Source organism: Momordica charantia (assembly GCF_013281855.1).
Source record: "Momordica charantia cultivar OHB3-1 chromosome 6 unlocalized genomic scaffold, Mcharantia_2.0 BLBB01000006.1, whole genome shotgun sequence".
Lineage (NCBI taxonomy): Eukaryota > Viridiplantae > Streptophyta > Magnoliopsida > Cucurbitales > Cucurbitaceae > Momordica > Momordica charantia.
In genome coordinates this window covers 1,160,085-1,175,447 of record NW_028275164.1, presented here as the reverse complement: position 1 = coordinate 1,175,447, position 15,363 = coordinate 1,160,085, and the positions used below count along the sequence as shown (strand labels likewise).

Below are 15,363 nucleotides of genomic sequence, written 5' to 3'. Positions count from 1 at the left end.
CTAATAAATCCATGCAGGAGAATCCAACGGCTTACATTTTCCAGCAGCAGTGTCCTTGAAGCCTCTGCCATGACTGTAACAGTAAGCTCCTGAGGCTAAATTTGTCATCTTTCATACTACAAAAGGCTTCAAACATGTTCTTGATATGAAGTTGCATTGGAACTTAGAAACAAGGAACCATATAATAGTAAGAATTAGATACTCACGATCCCTCCTCAGATGATACAGTAAACGTTCCAGAATATGAAATGGTATAAATATTGTGATGAGGTTTACATCCTAAACTCAGAAATTCAACAGAAAGATGATCTAAATGCAAATGGAAACAACGAGATGAAATTGTAGATGGTTAGGATTTCCAGTGGCGTTCTGTTAGAATCTCAAATCAATATATTTCATTAGGAAAAGCAATGATTTCTTACCAAATTACATTTGAAAATTTTGTAAGCTATGTATACAAGAATGTAAGAGGAACTACTGGCTTTCAAATTAATTACATTGACTAGCTTGAGTCATTTTCTACTCTTTCTAGTAACCGAACGACCAAACGAGAATTATCATCAAAGATCCCGAAGCATTCGTTGCCAAGAAGGATTACATCTTGCAAGCATTGCTGTCATTACATACTTCATCCTGTGTAGAAAATAGAAAGCTGAACATGTGCGCACGTATATAAAGATTAATCATTCCCTGCTCAAAAGCACAAGATAAGTTTCTATATTTTGTAAAACACACTGGAAAAGAATGTCGAAATTACGATGTTTCAACTTAATAGACCATAAGATAGACCAATGAAGAACTTTTTCTCGTCAGAGAACTCATTGATGTAAGTTAAAACTGGTGGATATATACTCGTCTTTAACCCCAAGGAAAAGGCATCAAAATAGATTTCATACCTTGGTTTTCTTCCGCGCTATCAAAATATCTTCCAGAGGTGGCCGGCCTGAAACCGAAAGAAAATACAGACCACAATCATGCTGAAAATCATCAGGAACTTCAAGAAGCGCAAGTTTTATTGATGTCAGCTACAATGCTTTTATGTGGATACTTTTATGTCTAAAAATCGATTAACCGCGAGACAGAACGTTCTAGACATAAGAAGACTGGTTTAGATGTGTGAGAAGTGAAGTTATATAATACAAGACATACATATGGAGTTAAATCTTCCTTATAGACATGGGTCATTTGAGATCCCTTATAGACACAGAAACTATGTGATCTAAAAGTATTTTGGTCGTGTTTCACCTGTCAGCTGAAGACGATATTTTGCCCAGACACCATATATAGCATCAGCTAGTGTTGCAACCTGGGAACAATAAGCTGTTCATTAGCAACAATGTGAAGGCATTAAGAAATCAGAGTTCGTGTGATTAAAATTGCTTCAGGGAGAACAGAAGTTGAAAGCCAAATGAACTCGAGAAGACCTACTGGTTCATATTTTGTAACAGCATAAACCCATCCAAGACCAACTTGTTCATAAAGCCTTCTAAAGGCCTGTAGAAGAAGTAGTTGGCATAAGACAGATTAATCTTTTGAGAAAATATTTGTCAAACATTAATATTTCAGCAAGAGAAGTACTAAATGATCAAAAGTTGAGGAATAAGGAGGCTGAGGCTGATAAAAGTCAAAATTCAAACTTAGCATGACAGGGAAAAGTTGGATTGCTAAGAATAATCGACTTGAACATCAAGTGACCACCCAACAGAAAACTGAAAACCATGATATAATAATCATTTTACTGCTGATTTTAAATTAAAACAGAAGCAGAATAAAAGAGCATACTTCAACATCTCTGACCACAGTACCATCTGCAAGGATTGCATGGATTCTTCCCATAACCTGAATGACAACCAAATGTGCGAAACTTCATAACTGTTCCTTAGAGGTCAAGAAAAAAATTTGTCCAAGGAAATACACTCTTGACTCAACATTAACTGGAAAGTAACTGGTAGTTGTTTGTTTTCCTTTTAGTCAAAGAACAACGATGTTATGGTCCTGTAGTTCATGGAGTTAATATCATTCAAAATCCGGTAACTTTCAAAATTCAGATAATTGACTTAGTATTCAATCATTCAGAAAACAGAAATAGTCAAACATCATACAGTTTTGTAGTCGAGGCCCTGATTTCCTTCAGGAGTGTAATCATCTGAACTTATGTCAACAAACTTGATTGTGCCATATCGCCTGTTCCTCTCTCTCAGCATATTAACCTGACAGTACAGCGAATTCACAAAGAATTACATACAAGTAAAGACATATAGAAAAAACGACTTGAAAAGCAAGATTCTACTATACGATCAAAGAACAATTTCAATAGGTTAAATCTAAATGCGAAGGAGATATTTTGGGACAACCTCCCGCATACAGAGTGGGCAGTCTCCATCATAGAGCATTTTGATCTTCCAAGTTTCAGGTGACCGTTCTCCATTCTCTTTATTTGAAGAAACAGGATCTATTGCGGCTCCACTTACAGCGCAAATTTGGTATTTCAATCCTGTATCGATCATCAATCTTCAGGGAGAGGTGAGAATGGTGCGACATTTTTTTTCAAAATACCCTCTTCAAAGGCTTAAACCCATTAATTATATTCTCCAATAGATGTAAAACCAAGTGTCAATCAGCAAAAAGCGAGCATATCTGATATCAACATTCAAAAGACCCAAGCAAAGCAATTCAAGCAAGTTCTACGTCACAAGAATATAGGGAAAGGGAATGAATCGCACCAGGTGGATTGGTTGGAAATGCGGAGAAGGGAGTGCGATGGAGGCGGAGCTTGGGAAGGTGATTAGTTGATAGAAGAAATGGATTACTGCTAAATCTTCCTGCAAATTTGGATGCCGTAACAGTAGCAGAAGCAGCTGCTCCTCCAAAGGCCATGTCGTAATTTTCTCGTTCGTGGTTTCCATTTCCATACGCATTCTTAATCGAGAGCGAGATGCGGCTGATTCGCAACTTCTTGATCCTTGCAAGTTTAAACGCGTGGCGACTCTCGATCCACTTGTATTTCAATTTCAATTTCAATTCCAAGACATATATCTCTCTCCCTCTCCTTGGGGAAAAAAAGCGTGAAGTTCTTACGAAGAGGATTCAATTCTTCATTACTTTATTTTTACTTCAACAAATGTGGGGATCAAATTTGGATTCAATGCGATTACTAAAATAATTTTTCATTTTTACTATCGTGAGTATTTGATTATTAAGAAACACTCGAATGTCGATCTTAGATAGGCGGCCTTCATCGTCGCAAGGGTTTCAAGTCCCTTTTCCATGCCCCAGTGATAAATAAATTAACTAATATTCGACCATTTTTTTAATTAAGGGCGAAGATTTAAACTTGGAAATGAATGCAGATTATTTACACCAGAATTTGATGGTTGATGGTGTAAAAAGTTCTTAAATCAAATCAAAATCCGCACTGTCTGACCTTACTACTAATTTATGAGATAGGTGGCCGTCGTATAGTTTAAACCTATACTCTCTTAATCAACTCTAGTCCTAACCTCCGATGCTTAAGTTTGTATCAGACCAAACTATTTTAGCATATAATTTACTATTAGACTTGTGCATGTCAAGTTATTTCTAGTATTTATAGGTGAATGATGGTTACCACAAACTTCAACGTTGAACCCGTTCATGTGATTATTATGTGGAGGAAGTTCTGGCCTTATAGATCGAAGGTTGGAATACACATACATTTTAAATATATATTTTTTTAGTATAATATATTGAGGAGGAAATTCGAACTCAAAACCTTTTGATTGCAACACTTCAAATATAATTACTAACGTATTATCATTTTCCTTTGGTTAAAGTTACTTTCGGACGAGTGTCATTTCATATTTTCATACGTGTCATGCAAGTATTTGTTAAATTATCAAACACACTCTTTATTATTAACTTTTGTGTTCGATCCAAAGTCACTTCGAATTTACGTCTCTATTTTACTTAAATAAATAATAATAATAAAAGGTAAGAGGTAAAAAAAAAAAATAGGTTTTTCATATTGCCCACATTCTCCCTGGAACTGAAAGAAGAGCCTCCTCGCAGGATTCTTTTAATTTCACCGAATTTCTGCTTAATCGCAGCATCACAGCTCTCTTCTTCCTTCTCGCATCTTCAAGTCGGAAACAATGGCGTTTTTCCTCAACAGAACCACTCTCGCATCTCATTTCCGATCTCAATCCCAGGTTTTTCCTCCTCTGGTCGGCTCTTAGTTCTTTTTTAATCGTTCTTTCACTCAATCTTTTGAGTTTTTGGTTGGCCAATAGGCGGATCCTTCATCACTCTCGCGCCGTGGATTCCACGTCGAACCAGGGACTCGTGAGAAGGCTGTAAGCATGTCTACTTTTATTTTTGTTTTTTACTATCTGTGATTGTTTTTGTAGCGGTTAATTCCGTCGGTTGGATAATTAGTTCCTTATAGTTTACTGCTGCTCCGTTAAGTTCGATTATAATGATAATATATTTCGTAGGTACATGCTCAGATTTTTTCGTATGGATGTCTATCTAGTTTCCTTCGCTTTTTGATATCTGAATCTTTCGACGCCTGTTTAGATGGAAGCCTTTTCAGATCAAACTGCTCGAACTCCTGTATTTAGGTCCATTAGATTAGAGGGGAGGGGAGGGGAGGGGAGGGGAAGGGAGGTTTCTGTGCTGATTTCGAAACTAATCTGTTACCGTGCTAATGACATGAAACCGCGGCGAAATGTGTTTCATTTCCTTGTATTGGAAAAGTTACGGGCTTGCTTTGCAGTTTGCATGTATGTTCTTAAACTCAGCATGTATAATTTCCAAAGCGATACTTTCTTAAGCACTAAAATATTTATTCCTTACATTTCATGAAGGACATTACTCAGCATGTGAATGTGTAAACATGTCCACCTAATTTATGGTTCACCTCTTGCATTTTGATTGAAGATTTGCTAAGTCTGTGATTGCAATGATTTATTGTCGCCTTGAATTCCATGTTGATTTGTCTGGCAGTTATTAGCTGAGGACCCTTCTCTTAGGCGGTTCAGATCACACAAGAAGGGTGTCTCTCGAATCAAAAGAATGGGAGACATTCTAACAATTGTCGTCGTTGCAGGTATTGTGATCTTTGTCATAAGTTTGAATAAAATGTTTTTCTCTTTGTTCAGTGGGGTCCTTGATTTATAAAGATTCTGAACTGCTCACTTCTAGTAGGGTTTTGCCACAAATTGCAATCTCATATTATTTGCAATTGTGGCAACATTGATGCAGATGATATGTGGTTGAATCTTTTGGATGATGTATGTTGTTATAAAGATTGACAAATCTTTTGGAGCTTCTTAGAGGTGAAAATTGGCTTCAGGCACTTAAAATCGAAACTAGCCATAACGTCCGATATGCTTGTCTTTTGGTTGATTCTTAATAGGAAGTAAAATGAAAAGTATCTGAAGTGAACTTAGAAGGTAAAAATGATGATACTGATGAAATAGAAGAAAGGGGCCGTTGCTGTATCTTGTATGGTGTGTTCTTGGGAGTCTCTTTTGGGTATCAATGGCCCCAAAAGAAGGAACTTGAGATTGCGATGTAGGATAGAATGGTAGTTTGTCAATGGACCCTAGTTCTTAAGTTGATCAAAAATTTGAATTTATCTTATAAGAATTTTTGCAAAAATGTGAAATCTAGAGATAAGATTTCATTTATCTTCACCACTTACGATTCAAACTTCCCTGCTGTTGGCCAAACTGGTCTAGGTTCCTTAATTAGAGGACAGTGATAACTGCTAGGTTATGATTAGTGCCTTTTAGACTTTTATGGCATGAACCTTGAATTCTATCCATAGATGTTAAAGATGCAGCTAGCTAAGAACGGGTCGATAGACTAGGTAGCTATTTTATTTCTGTATTTAATTGGATCAAGTTGTGTGTAGACGTAAAAGTGGCTTATTTTCTTCACAATTTTGATTCTCTTTAATTATAGGATAGTGATAACTGCTAGGTTATGGTTAGTGCCTTTTAGACTTTAGTGGCATGAACCTTGAATTCTATCCACAGATGTTAAAGATGATACAACTAGCTAAGAACAGGTTGATAGATTAGGTATCTATTTTTTCTATGTATTTAATTGGATCGAGTTGTGAGTACACGTAGAAGTGGCTTATTGTCTATGACCATCCTTAATTTTTTTATGTCAAGATAGTAGCCTAATTCTTCCATGGCCGCTGTATAGCACTAAAATGGCACAATGATCTTAGGGACCATTTCAAATTTATAACTATTTTCTAAATCTTAGGGTTAAAATATTTCCGTTTGAACTCAATGACTAAATGGAGTAAATTCCCTCCAGCACTTCCAAGTATTTTTTTCCCCAAAAAATATTGCAGTTGCGAAAATGTCCATCCTCCACCCCATACTTCCATCACAAAGGTTCAATACCTCAATAGTGATAAGTGGTGGAGAATATAAGGTCCTTGCCAAACTTAGGCATTCAAGATCACGTCATTTTGAGTGAGTTATTGCTAGGTACACCAACCCTTGGGGTCACCATGACGAGACTTTAGAATTGTGGCTGGGTAGAGTGAGCTTTTGCTTTCTGCTAACAAGATGATCCCGAGTCCTCTAACCCTGTGACGATGGGTCAGGAGATGTCATATGTCCTAGCCTCTCTTTTGTTCTTTTGGAATAAATTTTCTGCACTCGCTTATCCAAAATCAACATCTTTGATCTTTGTTATTATATTTTTCAGGCTGTTGCTATGAAATCTACGTAAAGGCAACCATGCGAGAAGAAGCTCGACAGGCAAAGACCGCCAGCGGAAGTACATGATAGAATGTGTATCCGAGCAGCGATTAAGATGTCCGGCAAAGGATTTCTATCTTCCATTTGTGTGTTAAATAAAGGATATCGAAGCACCAAGTTCTTCTCTTTGCCCGATTTCTGTTAGGTTTCTATCATCAATAATATGTTTTTTTCCTGATATTCTGTATCATCTTAAGGGATATCAGGATACACTTCTATAATTGAAACAACACTTTCTTGGTGGAAGGTAAACTGAATCTGAATTCAGGTACAAATTAGTCAAAAAGTTAGTTCTGAAACTACTTTATAAACCAGGTGATTTTTCTTTTTCACGTGGCTGAAATTGTTTGAAGAGAAGATGGTTTAACTTGAATTTTTCATGTTATATTAAATTGGTTTCATGATTTATCCGGTGTTGGGGCTAGCTTATATGATATTTATGTTATTTAGCAGTAACACCCACATCCACATGAAGAAAAATAAAAAGAAAATGGAAATACAAGTAAGATTGGTTGGTGTTTTTTATTGGCATGTTACCCAATACCTAACTCTTGGTCTTGGCAAGCTAGAAAGATGCTTCTAGTATATGATAATATTTCTTTTGTATTATTATTTCAAGCAGCTTTGAAGTCTTAATTTTATAGAAATTTCAAGTATTGATATGGATGGATTTTTAGGAAATATTATTAAAATAAATTAACAAATAACCCTTTCACCTTTTTTAAATAGATTACAAATTATTAATATTAATATTAGGTTGTTCTTTTTGTTGATTAGTGTCTAAAATTTTATTAAAGCAACGATGTAATCTTAAATTTTTACGAGTAATGATTTAGTCTTTATATTTTAAAAATGGTTAAAATTTAATCCTTACCATTGAAAATTAGGTTAGGCGGTGGGTGGGTTCAATATTGAGTGGGTTAAAATTGGAGAGTTTTTTTGGGGAAATATCTAGCATGTTAATAAAAATTCATGACGCAAATTGGTGGATTAGGTGACTTTTTTTGTTTATTTTTTTTTATTTACACAACATTTAATGGAAAAGAGTGGGAATAATTAAAATTTAGTGTGATTGTTTATATTTGTTGCAATAGGACAACAAGGATGGTGGGTGGGGCAGATCGATTCAAGCTTTCTTCCAAGTCGGCGCCTAAAAAGGAGAATGAGAAAAGATGTAAAGCTAAATTGAAAAGAAACCAACAACACAAACATAGAGCATTCAAAGTGCTCCATTTCCCATTAAATGTTATGTCAACAAGAAAAATCATCGACGGTTAAAGATAGAGCACAATACATGAAGATGAAGATTTGAAGTCACGATTTTTTAGTCGTAGATAAGTACATTAATCAGTCGAACTATGCTCAAGTTAAAAGAGAGAGAAAAATATTATAAGTCAAACTATGCTCAAGTTAAAAGAGGGAGAAAAATATTAAAATTCAATGGATAAGATATTGCATTCGACACCTTGTATTTACATAAATAATTAGTTAGAAGACTTGTGAGATGTCAAATCATGAACTGAACAAATTATAATGTGTATAGTACTTGAAAGTTGTCATGTATACCCTCTCAAAGCTCTTGTACATGCATTTCCTATCTGTCACACATTTGCTTACTCAAAGAAATGGAATTTTTTATTCCAAAATCTCATCTGCCATCATAATTCTCATTGATCTGATCATATTCTATAATTCATTCTACAGATCATCTCTCAAACTTTGTAACTGAGCTGACCTCTTCTCCATAAAATAAACTTGATTCTTCTGTTACTTCCAAAAACGTATATGGTAATAAAATTGCATTAAAACCCAACATTAATCCACTGTTTGGGACATAGTATTCACTTGACACGTGTAAATTTATGTTGGTCAAAATTTCAAATTGCCCATTACTGGCAAATTTGTCAGTTTGTCTGTATGTGCCTGAGCTGTAATCTCTGACTCAGAAATTTTCAAAGACTAAGAGGGAAATTTGCTGAATTCTGAGACGACATAAAAAGGGCAAAGGAAACATCTTCTGCTTCTTCTTTCCCTTCTTTCTTCTTCTTTTTCTTCTTCTCAGGCTGATAGTTCAGTTCTTTTCTGTTTCAAATTCTTCAGATTTTATGAAGATGGCTTTTTCAGGGACGACCCAAAAGTGCAAGGCCTGTGACAAGACCGTTTACTTGGTTGATCAGCTTACTGCTGATAACAAAGTCTACCACAAGGCCTGCTTCAGGTGCCACCATTGCAAAAGCACTCTTAAGGTAATTCTTCTCAAATCCTTCTTCTTCCTTCTCATCTGAAAACAGATATATATGTCTCTTGGATGCTTATAATGGGTCTTCCTTCACATGTTTATGGTAAACTTTGGAGATTGAAAGAGCTTGAGAGTGGGATGAAAGAGAATTCTTTTGATTTGTGATTTTCTACACCATTCAGAACAAATAGACTTTGTGAATAGAATAGATGCATATCTTCTCAATATATGGCTGTTTCCAGATCCTATCTATAATACTCAGTGTGATCTCAAACTGATATAAAATGATCATATTTCCATTTCTATCTATAACTAAGCAAGCCCTTTTATGGACTGGTTGTAGTATTGTAATTTTGGCTAACAGTTGAATGATTCCCATGTCCAATATGTACCTAATTCGACTTGAGTTTGTACATGTATTTGTATTTCACCGAGCCCCTCTCCGGGATAGTGCTCAGATGGTTACGCTTTTCATGCGGGTTGAACTTACCTGACAAGGAATTTCGCTACTTTAGGTTTCCTGTGTTTTAAGATCAGTAGGATCGTGAAGTATTAGTGGTTTTGTTGGTGCCCAAGACGCGAAAACGTTTCACCAGTACTAATTCTGGTTTCTCTGTCCCTGCAGCTGTTCAATTACTCCTCATTTGAAGGTGTATTGTATTGCAAACCTCACTTTGATCAGTTGTTCAAGATGACTGGAAGTTTGGAGAAAAGTTTTGAAGGTACTTTACTTTGGCTGTTGTTGAGTCTTTTTCCGTTTTCAATGGCGTCTGGTTGTTTGATCTATCATTTTCTTCCTTCTTCTCTGTAGGTACTCCAAGAACCATTAGAACAGACAGGTCTACCAATCAGGTTTTTCTTTGACTTTTTCTTTTTTTTTTTTGGCAGTTTTTGTCACAATCAATACTTATAATCTGATGTCTAACTACTTGATGTTAACTTATGGAAAGCTAACTTCTTTTGACTGTAAATTTGAAGGTTCAAACAAATAGCAAGGTGTCCAGTTTATTTGCTGGAACTCAAGACAAATGTGTTACTTGCAAGAAAACCGTTTATCCAATTGAGAAGGTAAATGAAAAGCTAGTAGCTCTGCAGCTGCTTCCAATGCCTCTTTTTATAATTCACTAAAGTTGACAACAGATTTAGAACCTAAAAACTCAAATACTAAAATGGTTCAACATTTCCATAGTTGTTTTTCTTGAGAGAATCAAAATTTGTTATACCAAAGGGAGTGTTACAACCTGAGACAGTGTGACAAATTTGGAAGTTCCAAATTCGGAAAGTTTGAATGTTGTCTTAGAATGGCTTGTTCAACTTCTCTTTTGTTTTCCCATCAGGTGGCAGTAGATAGTAAATCATACCACAGATCTTGCTTCAGGTGCTCACATGGAGGATGTGTGATTAGCCCATCGAACTACATAGCACACGAAAGTCGTCTATATTGTAGACATCATCACAACCAACTCTTCAAACAGAAGGGGAATTTCAGCCAACTTGACAAGCATGAAGAGATTGCAAGTGACTGAGAAATGAGAACACAGCAGAGTAAAACTTGGTGTCAGATTCAACTGTTATAACGTGCACGAGAAGTGGATAAAGTTACAATTTTCTTCGATACTTACAGGTTCGGGTTTGCGATTCTATAGAGTGTACTTATATCAATAATTTTTTTGAGTGTGAGCTGAAGACCTTACATAAGCACTTCAGAAAATCTGTGATGTTTTGTTATCCTATTCAATTGAGACTTGAAGCCGTTTTCAATATTTTTTGTTTCTATGTGAAGTGACTGCTTTGTTTCATCATTTTGTTGAATATGGTTGCTCAAACTTTAAATCACATTCAAACATTCTGAAAGATGTGGTTATACTTGTGTCAGTCCTGCCATAGAAGAAAGCTCCTTTCTTTTTGATCTTATGTGTTCAAGAAAACAAGATCTGCTAAAATTATGAGATTGCATATCTCAATGATTGTTCTTATCTAACAGCTGGAGTCAGTGGAGTCACTGAATGAGATTCAATGGCTGACCAATGATATGTCTCATAACCTGTAGAACTGGAAATTATTGATATTTATTCTCCTGCTCCACCAAGTTCAAATAATCAGTAACTTGAGTGACATATCAAACAGCTTGGCGTCACAATGAATATAACAGTTATTGTTCTTATCAATCAGCTTGGTAGTGTTGTGTGGAGAGGATATGATACAATCAACTGATAGTGGAGAAAATCAGTGGCCATAATTCACTATGGAGGGAAGGTGTCTTTGTTTTGTTTTATTCCATTAATGTGTCTCTCTTGGAAAAAAGAGGTTTGCAAGAACTGAGGGCTCTGATATTGGAGAAAAGGTAACAAAACCAAGACCAGATGGATTGAACTGAGGTCAATAACAGGAAAGTGGCAGAAACATGTGAAATTTGAAAAAGCTCAGCAATCAATCAATGGATTTGGATGATAAACAGAGTAAAAAGCTGGTTTGAGTCAGAAGAGAAGTTAAACAGTGCAAAATCTAAGTGATAACTTGCTTCATATCTCATATTTACGACTGCAGTTTGAAATGATGTTCAGAATCAGAGATAAAGTTGAAGTAAAACCAATCAAAGTTTGTAGAAAATCTGAGTAAAATTATAATTATTTGGTTTGGTTTGGTTGGAATCCTAAAGACCCAGATGAACGCTCCACCTATTAAGTGGAGATGAGCTGCTGGTTGTTTCTCTAATCAAAAAGCAATCCCGGAAGTGGAGCAATAACTTAAAAAAACCTAAAAAGAAAACAAAAGCTATGAATCTTGTGCTTTTCCTGCTGTGGTCTGCAATTCCTCTGGCTTCTTTAAGAAGAAAAAAATGATAAATTTTTAAGTAATGATGCCTTGGGTATTGAGGAAGATTCCTCTTATTTTAAAGTTCACCCAGACCCAGAAAAAAGGGATCAAGTTAATCATTGCATCAGAGGTCAAAAATATGCAGAAATGATGATAAAGTTCTGGGAGTTGAGTGCTAATCCATCACATCCCAATTAGCCCTCAATTATCTTACTTCACTGTAGCTATGCACGAGGGCACTGTCACATTGCACTATATCTTACTCATTTTGTCTTAGGTTTGATTGCTTGCATGCATGGCAAGTGTCTCTTTCTTATTTATCTTTTCTCCTTTTTCTATTATATCTAACTTTTATTTTCTCCGGATGAAAATTAAATTCTTAACCTTTTAAATCATCTTATGAACTAACTAACCTCGAAAATCTTAAGAACTAACTAATCTCGCAAGACAATCCTCTTACGTTAATATCCTATCCCCAACAGCCACTGTAAACCCATAATTTCAAATAATTCCAGGTCCCTTTACTTTCCCACTACATTCAGCCCATTTCACCATTTTGAAATAATACTGATAATAATAAACAGTGGACAGAATTATTAATCCATTTGATTAGATCCAAGAAAATATGTTGGAAAAGACTTGAGACCGTACAATCCTAGCTAACATGAGATGAGGGAGATGCAAATCCACATCAACTGTGCTCCTGAGTTGTAAGATCTTAAAGAAATTCAAAGTTGCTCTTTTGCCTGTTTGTAATCTCATGTTATTATGAATCAACCAAAGGTTTACACAGCAGAATAAGCACAATCAATTGTCAGCTTTGCTAAAACAGATGAGATGAAACTATTGAAAAGAGAATGAAAAAGAATGAAACAGAATGGTAATAAAAATGAGCTCTCTTTCATTACTGAAAAGCACTTTGAATTTACAAAGTTGTTTGAAGAATCTCAACTCCTTACTATACCCACCCTGCTTTCCTTTCCTTTCCTTTCCTATCCACAGTTCTATGCTCATTTCCCCTAAGATCTCACTTGAAGAAAAAGTTTCAAATAACTCATTTGCAGCCACTCCACGAACCCTAATATCAGCAATGTGTTGGAATTTCTCTGCTTGAATCAAAAAGGTCATTTGGCCTCTCTCCTTATTTGTTATTCACTTTCTCAAATCTACCTCTCCTTTTTTGCTATTTTTTTTTTCTCTCTCCCTGGAGAAGCTTAAAGAGCCTTGTACAATCTTTGCCACCCTGTCTCTCGATACCATGTGGGAAATAGGGAACATAAATGATTAGCTTCCAGCTTCTGAGATGCTATGTAATGAAGGTTGCCATGTTCTTGACCTGGCTGTGGCCGAGGTTGTCGATGTACTTGTCCTTGGTCTATTGTTTTTCTCATGTTTGGTCGCCTGCTGGAAAAATTAGGCAGTTCATTTAGATAAGTATTATATTTTTAGAAAAATTGGAAATACAGACAACATTCGTCTAAAACTTTCTTCAAAATTAAGAATATTTTTGGTGTTTGTCAAAATTCACCTGAACAAGGTCTTCAGGTTCAGATCTTCTGGCCGCTGAATCTGACCCTGTGGCTGCACGTTCTTTCCTCCTCTCTGGCTTCTCTGCTGCTTCTAACAGGTTTTTATTAACCTTTGCGTGTTTCTTTGCTGATAAACCTCTCATAACCTCTGAAACCCACAAATAAAATGAAGCCATTAATTCAAGTTAAGCCTCAAAATTAGGAAACTTCAGAGTATTTTGGGATGGAATTGACAAAACATATGAAAAAAAGAGGAAGAAGGGTAGATTAGAAAAAAACTGACCTTGAGAGGTGATGAGCCTGTAAACTTGGCCAAGAACAAGCATGTCAGCTGGGCGGAGAAGCTTGATTCGAGTTAAACGAACTGAATTACTGCTGGTTTCATTGTTGTTGTTGTTGCTGTTGTTGTTACTTTCATTTGGTGTAAACATGGTGGTGGATATGAGAAGAGCAACATAGTGACCAGGATTCATCTTCATGATCTCTCTAGCAGTCACAGGCCAATACAATTTGTCCACTTTCCCACTTGGATGTTGTATCACAAGTGTTGCAGCATCAATGGCTTGGCAATTTCCCATCTCTCCGTCACACTCTACTTCCTCTCTCTACTGGCAATGAAATCGTGGGAGATGAGGATAATGAACAAGCAGGAGAGGAGGCCGTGGAGAGAAAAACCAATCTTTTTTTATAGCCACTAGGGACACTCTATTCACCTGCAGCCTTAAATTCTTATCTGTTTAATAGATCTTGGGGGGTAAAAGAGCTACTCAGTTGATAAAGAGGGGCAAGATTGTCCAACAAGTTATGAGGTGTTGAGCTATGATTGGGTGGGTGGAGGAACAGAGGATCTGGTACCAAAGGTGAAAATACAACTTCAAGTCTTGATATGTACATTACATGAATACATTCTCTCACATCACTTTTCTCTTCTCTTATTTCTCTCTCCACCCCCAATAATTTCTCTTTTCATTTTGTTATTTTTATACCCCCACCCTCCACATTACAAATGGAATTAAAAGTGAGACCACCACTTTGCAAATAAGAATATATGAATGATCATAAATGAAATGGGGATGGATACATTTTGAATGTCATGCTCTCAGAGTTATGATTCCACAGGACCACAAAGAAGACAAACTTTTCCTCCAGAAAATGTCAAATATTTCCCACAACCCCAAAAGGAAAAAAGAAATTAAAAACTTGAATCTTCTACTTCTAGTGGTTATCCTTGGATTATACAACTGGGAGTAGTTTTCATATAGCCCACAAGAAACAGACCAGAATTGGAGGTAAAATCTTTGTGGGCACCTCCAATCCAACCCATAAGATAAAAACCATCAACTTCATTACATACAATGAGAATTCTCTCTCAAAAGGGTAAAAGAAAATTTAAAGAACAATTAAAAAAGTTCACAAATTTCATAGCCCCAAGGACGAGAAAAAAAAAGAACCCTAAGCAGCAGTATAATGAGTGATGTCGCATCAGAGAGGGTTTCAGACAGAGTCTTAACGTTTTCACCTTTTTCTTTTTTGGTTGTGTATTACATTACAAGCTCTTTCTATTCATTACAACCATTCACCTTTCAAGAAGGAAACTTACCCTTTTCCCTAAAGCTTCCATCTACCTCAGCCTTACTGCCCTAAAGTTTCTTCTTCTGGTTTTTTCCCCTAATTAAAGGATTTGCTTATAGATTAATAATTGTAATTAAGAGGAAACGACTGTTGGGCTTGTTTGTTCGATCGAGAAAAATGAATCCCTAATAGTATAATCTACGGAAAGATTCAAGAAAAGAAATCTTACCACCAATCGTAAGCTGCAATGAGATGGGTCTGAAAGTGGCGTTTTCAAATCATGTTTCTGCAACATCCATGGCAGGCATTTACCAATATCATTGAGATTGTAAGAAGATGACAGATAAAGCTGCCATGCTCTGGCTGCTGAAATTGGAACCAAACTGTATAATTCAAATAAAAAAAAAAAAAGAAAAGAAGAAAAAAGTGTGTTCTTCAAGTG

At 36.0% G+C, this 15,363-nt stretch overlaps 4 protein-coding genes across 12 annotated transcripts; 2 read left to right on the top strand and 2 right to left on the bottom strand.

Moving 5' to 3' along the window:
- Positions 1-367: 367 nt before the first annotated feature.
- LOC111007478 (Putative thiol-disulfide oxidoreductase DCC) lies at positions 368-3,119 on the bottom strand. 8 transcript variants are annotated; one of them, XM_088125300.1, is made up of 8 exons: positions 2,724-3,033; positions 2,355-2,494; positions 2,103-2,210; positions 1,783-1,839; positions 1,429-1,494; positions 1,246-1,306; positions 897-943; positions 368-690 (listed from the first exon to the last, which is right to left on the bottom strand). In XM_088125300.1, exons 1-8 carry the CDS (start codon positions 2,875-2,877, stop codon positions 595-597), a joined length of 729 nt encoding a protein of 242 aa, XP_087981426.1. In that variant the 5' UTR covers positions 2,878-3,033; the 3' UTR covers positions 368-594. The 8 variants fall into 8 exon arrangements, 7 of the variants coding, with proteins under 7 accessions (XP_087981426.1, XP_087981428.1, XP_022135551.1 ...); XM_088125302.1 differs by having other exon boundaries at positions 368-652; positions 2,724-3,027; XM_022279859.2 differs by having other exon boundaries at positions 368-633; positions 2,724-3,021.
- Positions 3,120-3,987: 868 nt separating this feature from the next.
- SDH7 (succinate dehydrogenase subunit) lies at positions 3,988-7,096 on the top strand. Its single transcript, XM_022279817.2, has 4 exons — positions 3,988-4,187; positions 4,269-4,331; positions 4,984-5,086; positions 6,712-7,096. The coding sequence occupies exons 1-4, from the start codon at positions 4,131-4,133 to the stop codon at positions 6,789-6,791; spliced, it is 303 nt and encodes a 100-aa protein (XP_022135509.1). The 5' UTR covers positions 3,988-4,130; the 3' UTR covers positions 6,792-7,096.
- Positions 7,097-8,644: 1,548 nt separating this feature from the next.
- On the top strand, positions 8,645-10,805 carry LOC111006836 (LIM domain-containing protein WLIM1). Its single transcript, XM_022278917.2, has 5 exons — positions 8,645-9,010; positions 9,629-9,725; positions 9,815-9,855; positions 9,982-10,071; positions 10,341-10,805. The coding sequence occupies exons 1-5, from the start codon at positions 8,870-8,872 to the stop codon at positions 10,527-10,529; spliced, it is 558 nt and encodes a 185-aa protein (XP_022134609.1). The 5' UTR covers positions 8,645-8,869; the 3' UTR covers positions 10,530-10,805.
- Positions 10,806-12,698: 1,893 nt separating this feature from the next.
- On the bottom strand, positions 12,699-14,306 carry LOC111007486 (uncharacterized). Of its 2 annotated transcripts, none has more exons than XM_022279869.2 (3): positions 13,633-14,306; positions 13,349-13,497; positions 12,699-13,224 (listed from the first exon to the last, which is right to left on the bottom strand). In XM_022279869.2, exons 1-3 carry the CDS (start codon positions 13,925-13,927, stop codon positions 13,105-13,107), a joined length of 564 nt encoding a protein of 187 aa, XP_022135561.1. In that variant the 5' UTR covers positions 13,928-14,306; the 3' UTR covers positions 12,699-13,104. The 2 variants fall into 2 exon arrangements, with proteins under 2 accessions (XP_022135561.1, XP_022135563.1); XM_022279871.2 differs by having other exon boundaries at positions 12,699-13,221.
- Positions 14,307-15,363: the final 1,057 nt, after the last annotated feature.

Coding starts and splice junctions, on each gene's coding strand:
- LOC111007478 (XM_088125300.1), bottom strand. CDS start 2,877: ATGGCCTTTGGAGGAGCAGCTGCTTCTGCTACTGTTACGGCATCCAAA. Junction 2,495..2,723: donor ATTTCCAACCAATCCACCTG/GTGCGATTCATT, acceptor TGATCGATACAG/GATTGAAATACCAAATTTGC. Junction 1,840..2,102: donor AGGGCCTCGACTACAAAACT/GTATGATGTTTG, acceptor GTTGTCATTCAG/GTTATGGGAAGAATCCATGC.
- SDH7 (XM_022279817.2), top strand. CDS start 4,131: ATGGCGTTTTTCCTCAACAGAACCACTCTCGCATCTCATTTCCGATCT. Junction 4,332..4,983: donor CAGGGACTCGTGAGAAGGCT/GTAAGCATGTCT, acceptor TTTGTCTGGCAG/TTATTAGCTGAGGACCCTTC. Junction 5,087..6,711: donor AACAATTGTCGTCGTTGCAG/GTATTGTGATCT, acceptor TATATTTTTCAG/GCTGTTGCTATGAAATCTAC.
- LOC111006836 (XM_022278917.2), top strand. CDS start 8,870: ATGAAGATGGCTTTTTCAGGGACGACCCAAAAGTGCAAGGCCTGTGAC. Junction 9,726..9,814: donor TTTGGAGAAAAGTTTTGAAG/GTACTTTACTTT, acceptor TCTTCTCTGTAG/GTACTCCAAGAACCATTAGA. Junction 9,856..9,981: donor CAGACAGGTCTACCAATCAG/GTTTTTCTTTGA, acceptor GTAAATTTGAAG/GTTCAAACAAATAGCAAGGT.
- LOC111007486 (XM_022279869.2), bottom strand. CDS start 13,927: ATGGGAAATTGCCAAGCCATTGATGCTGCAACACTTGTGATACAACAT. Junction 13,498..13,632: donor CAGGCTCATCACCTCTCAAG/GTCAGTTTTTTT, acceptor TGTGGGTTTCAG/AGGTTATGAGAGGTTTATCA. Junction 13,225..13,348: donor AACCTGAAGACCTTGTTCAG/GTGAATTTTGAC, acceptor TAATTTTTCCAG/CAGGCGACCAAACATGAGAA.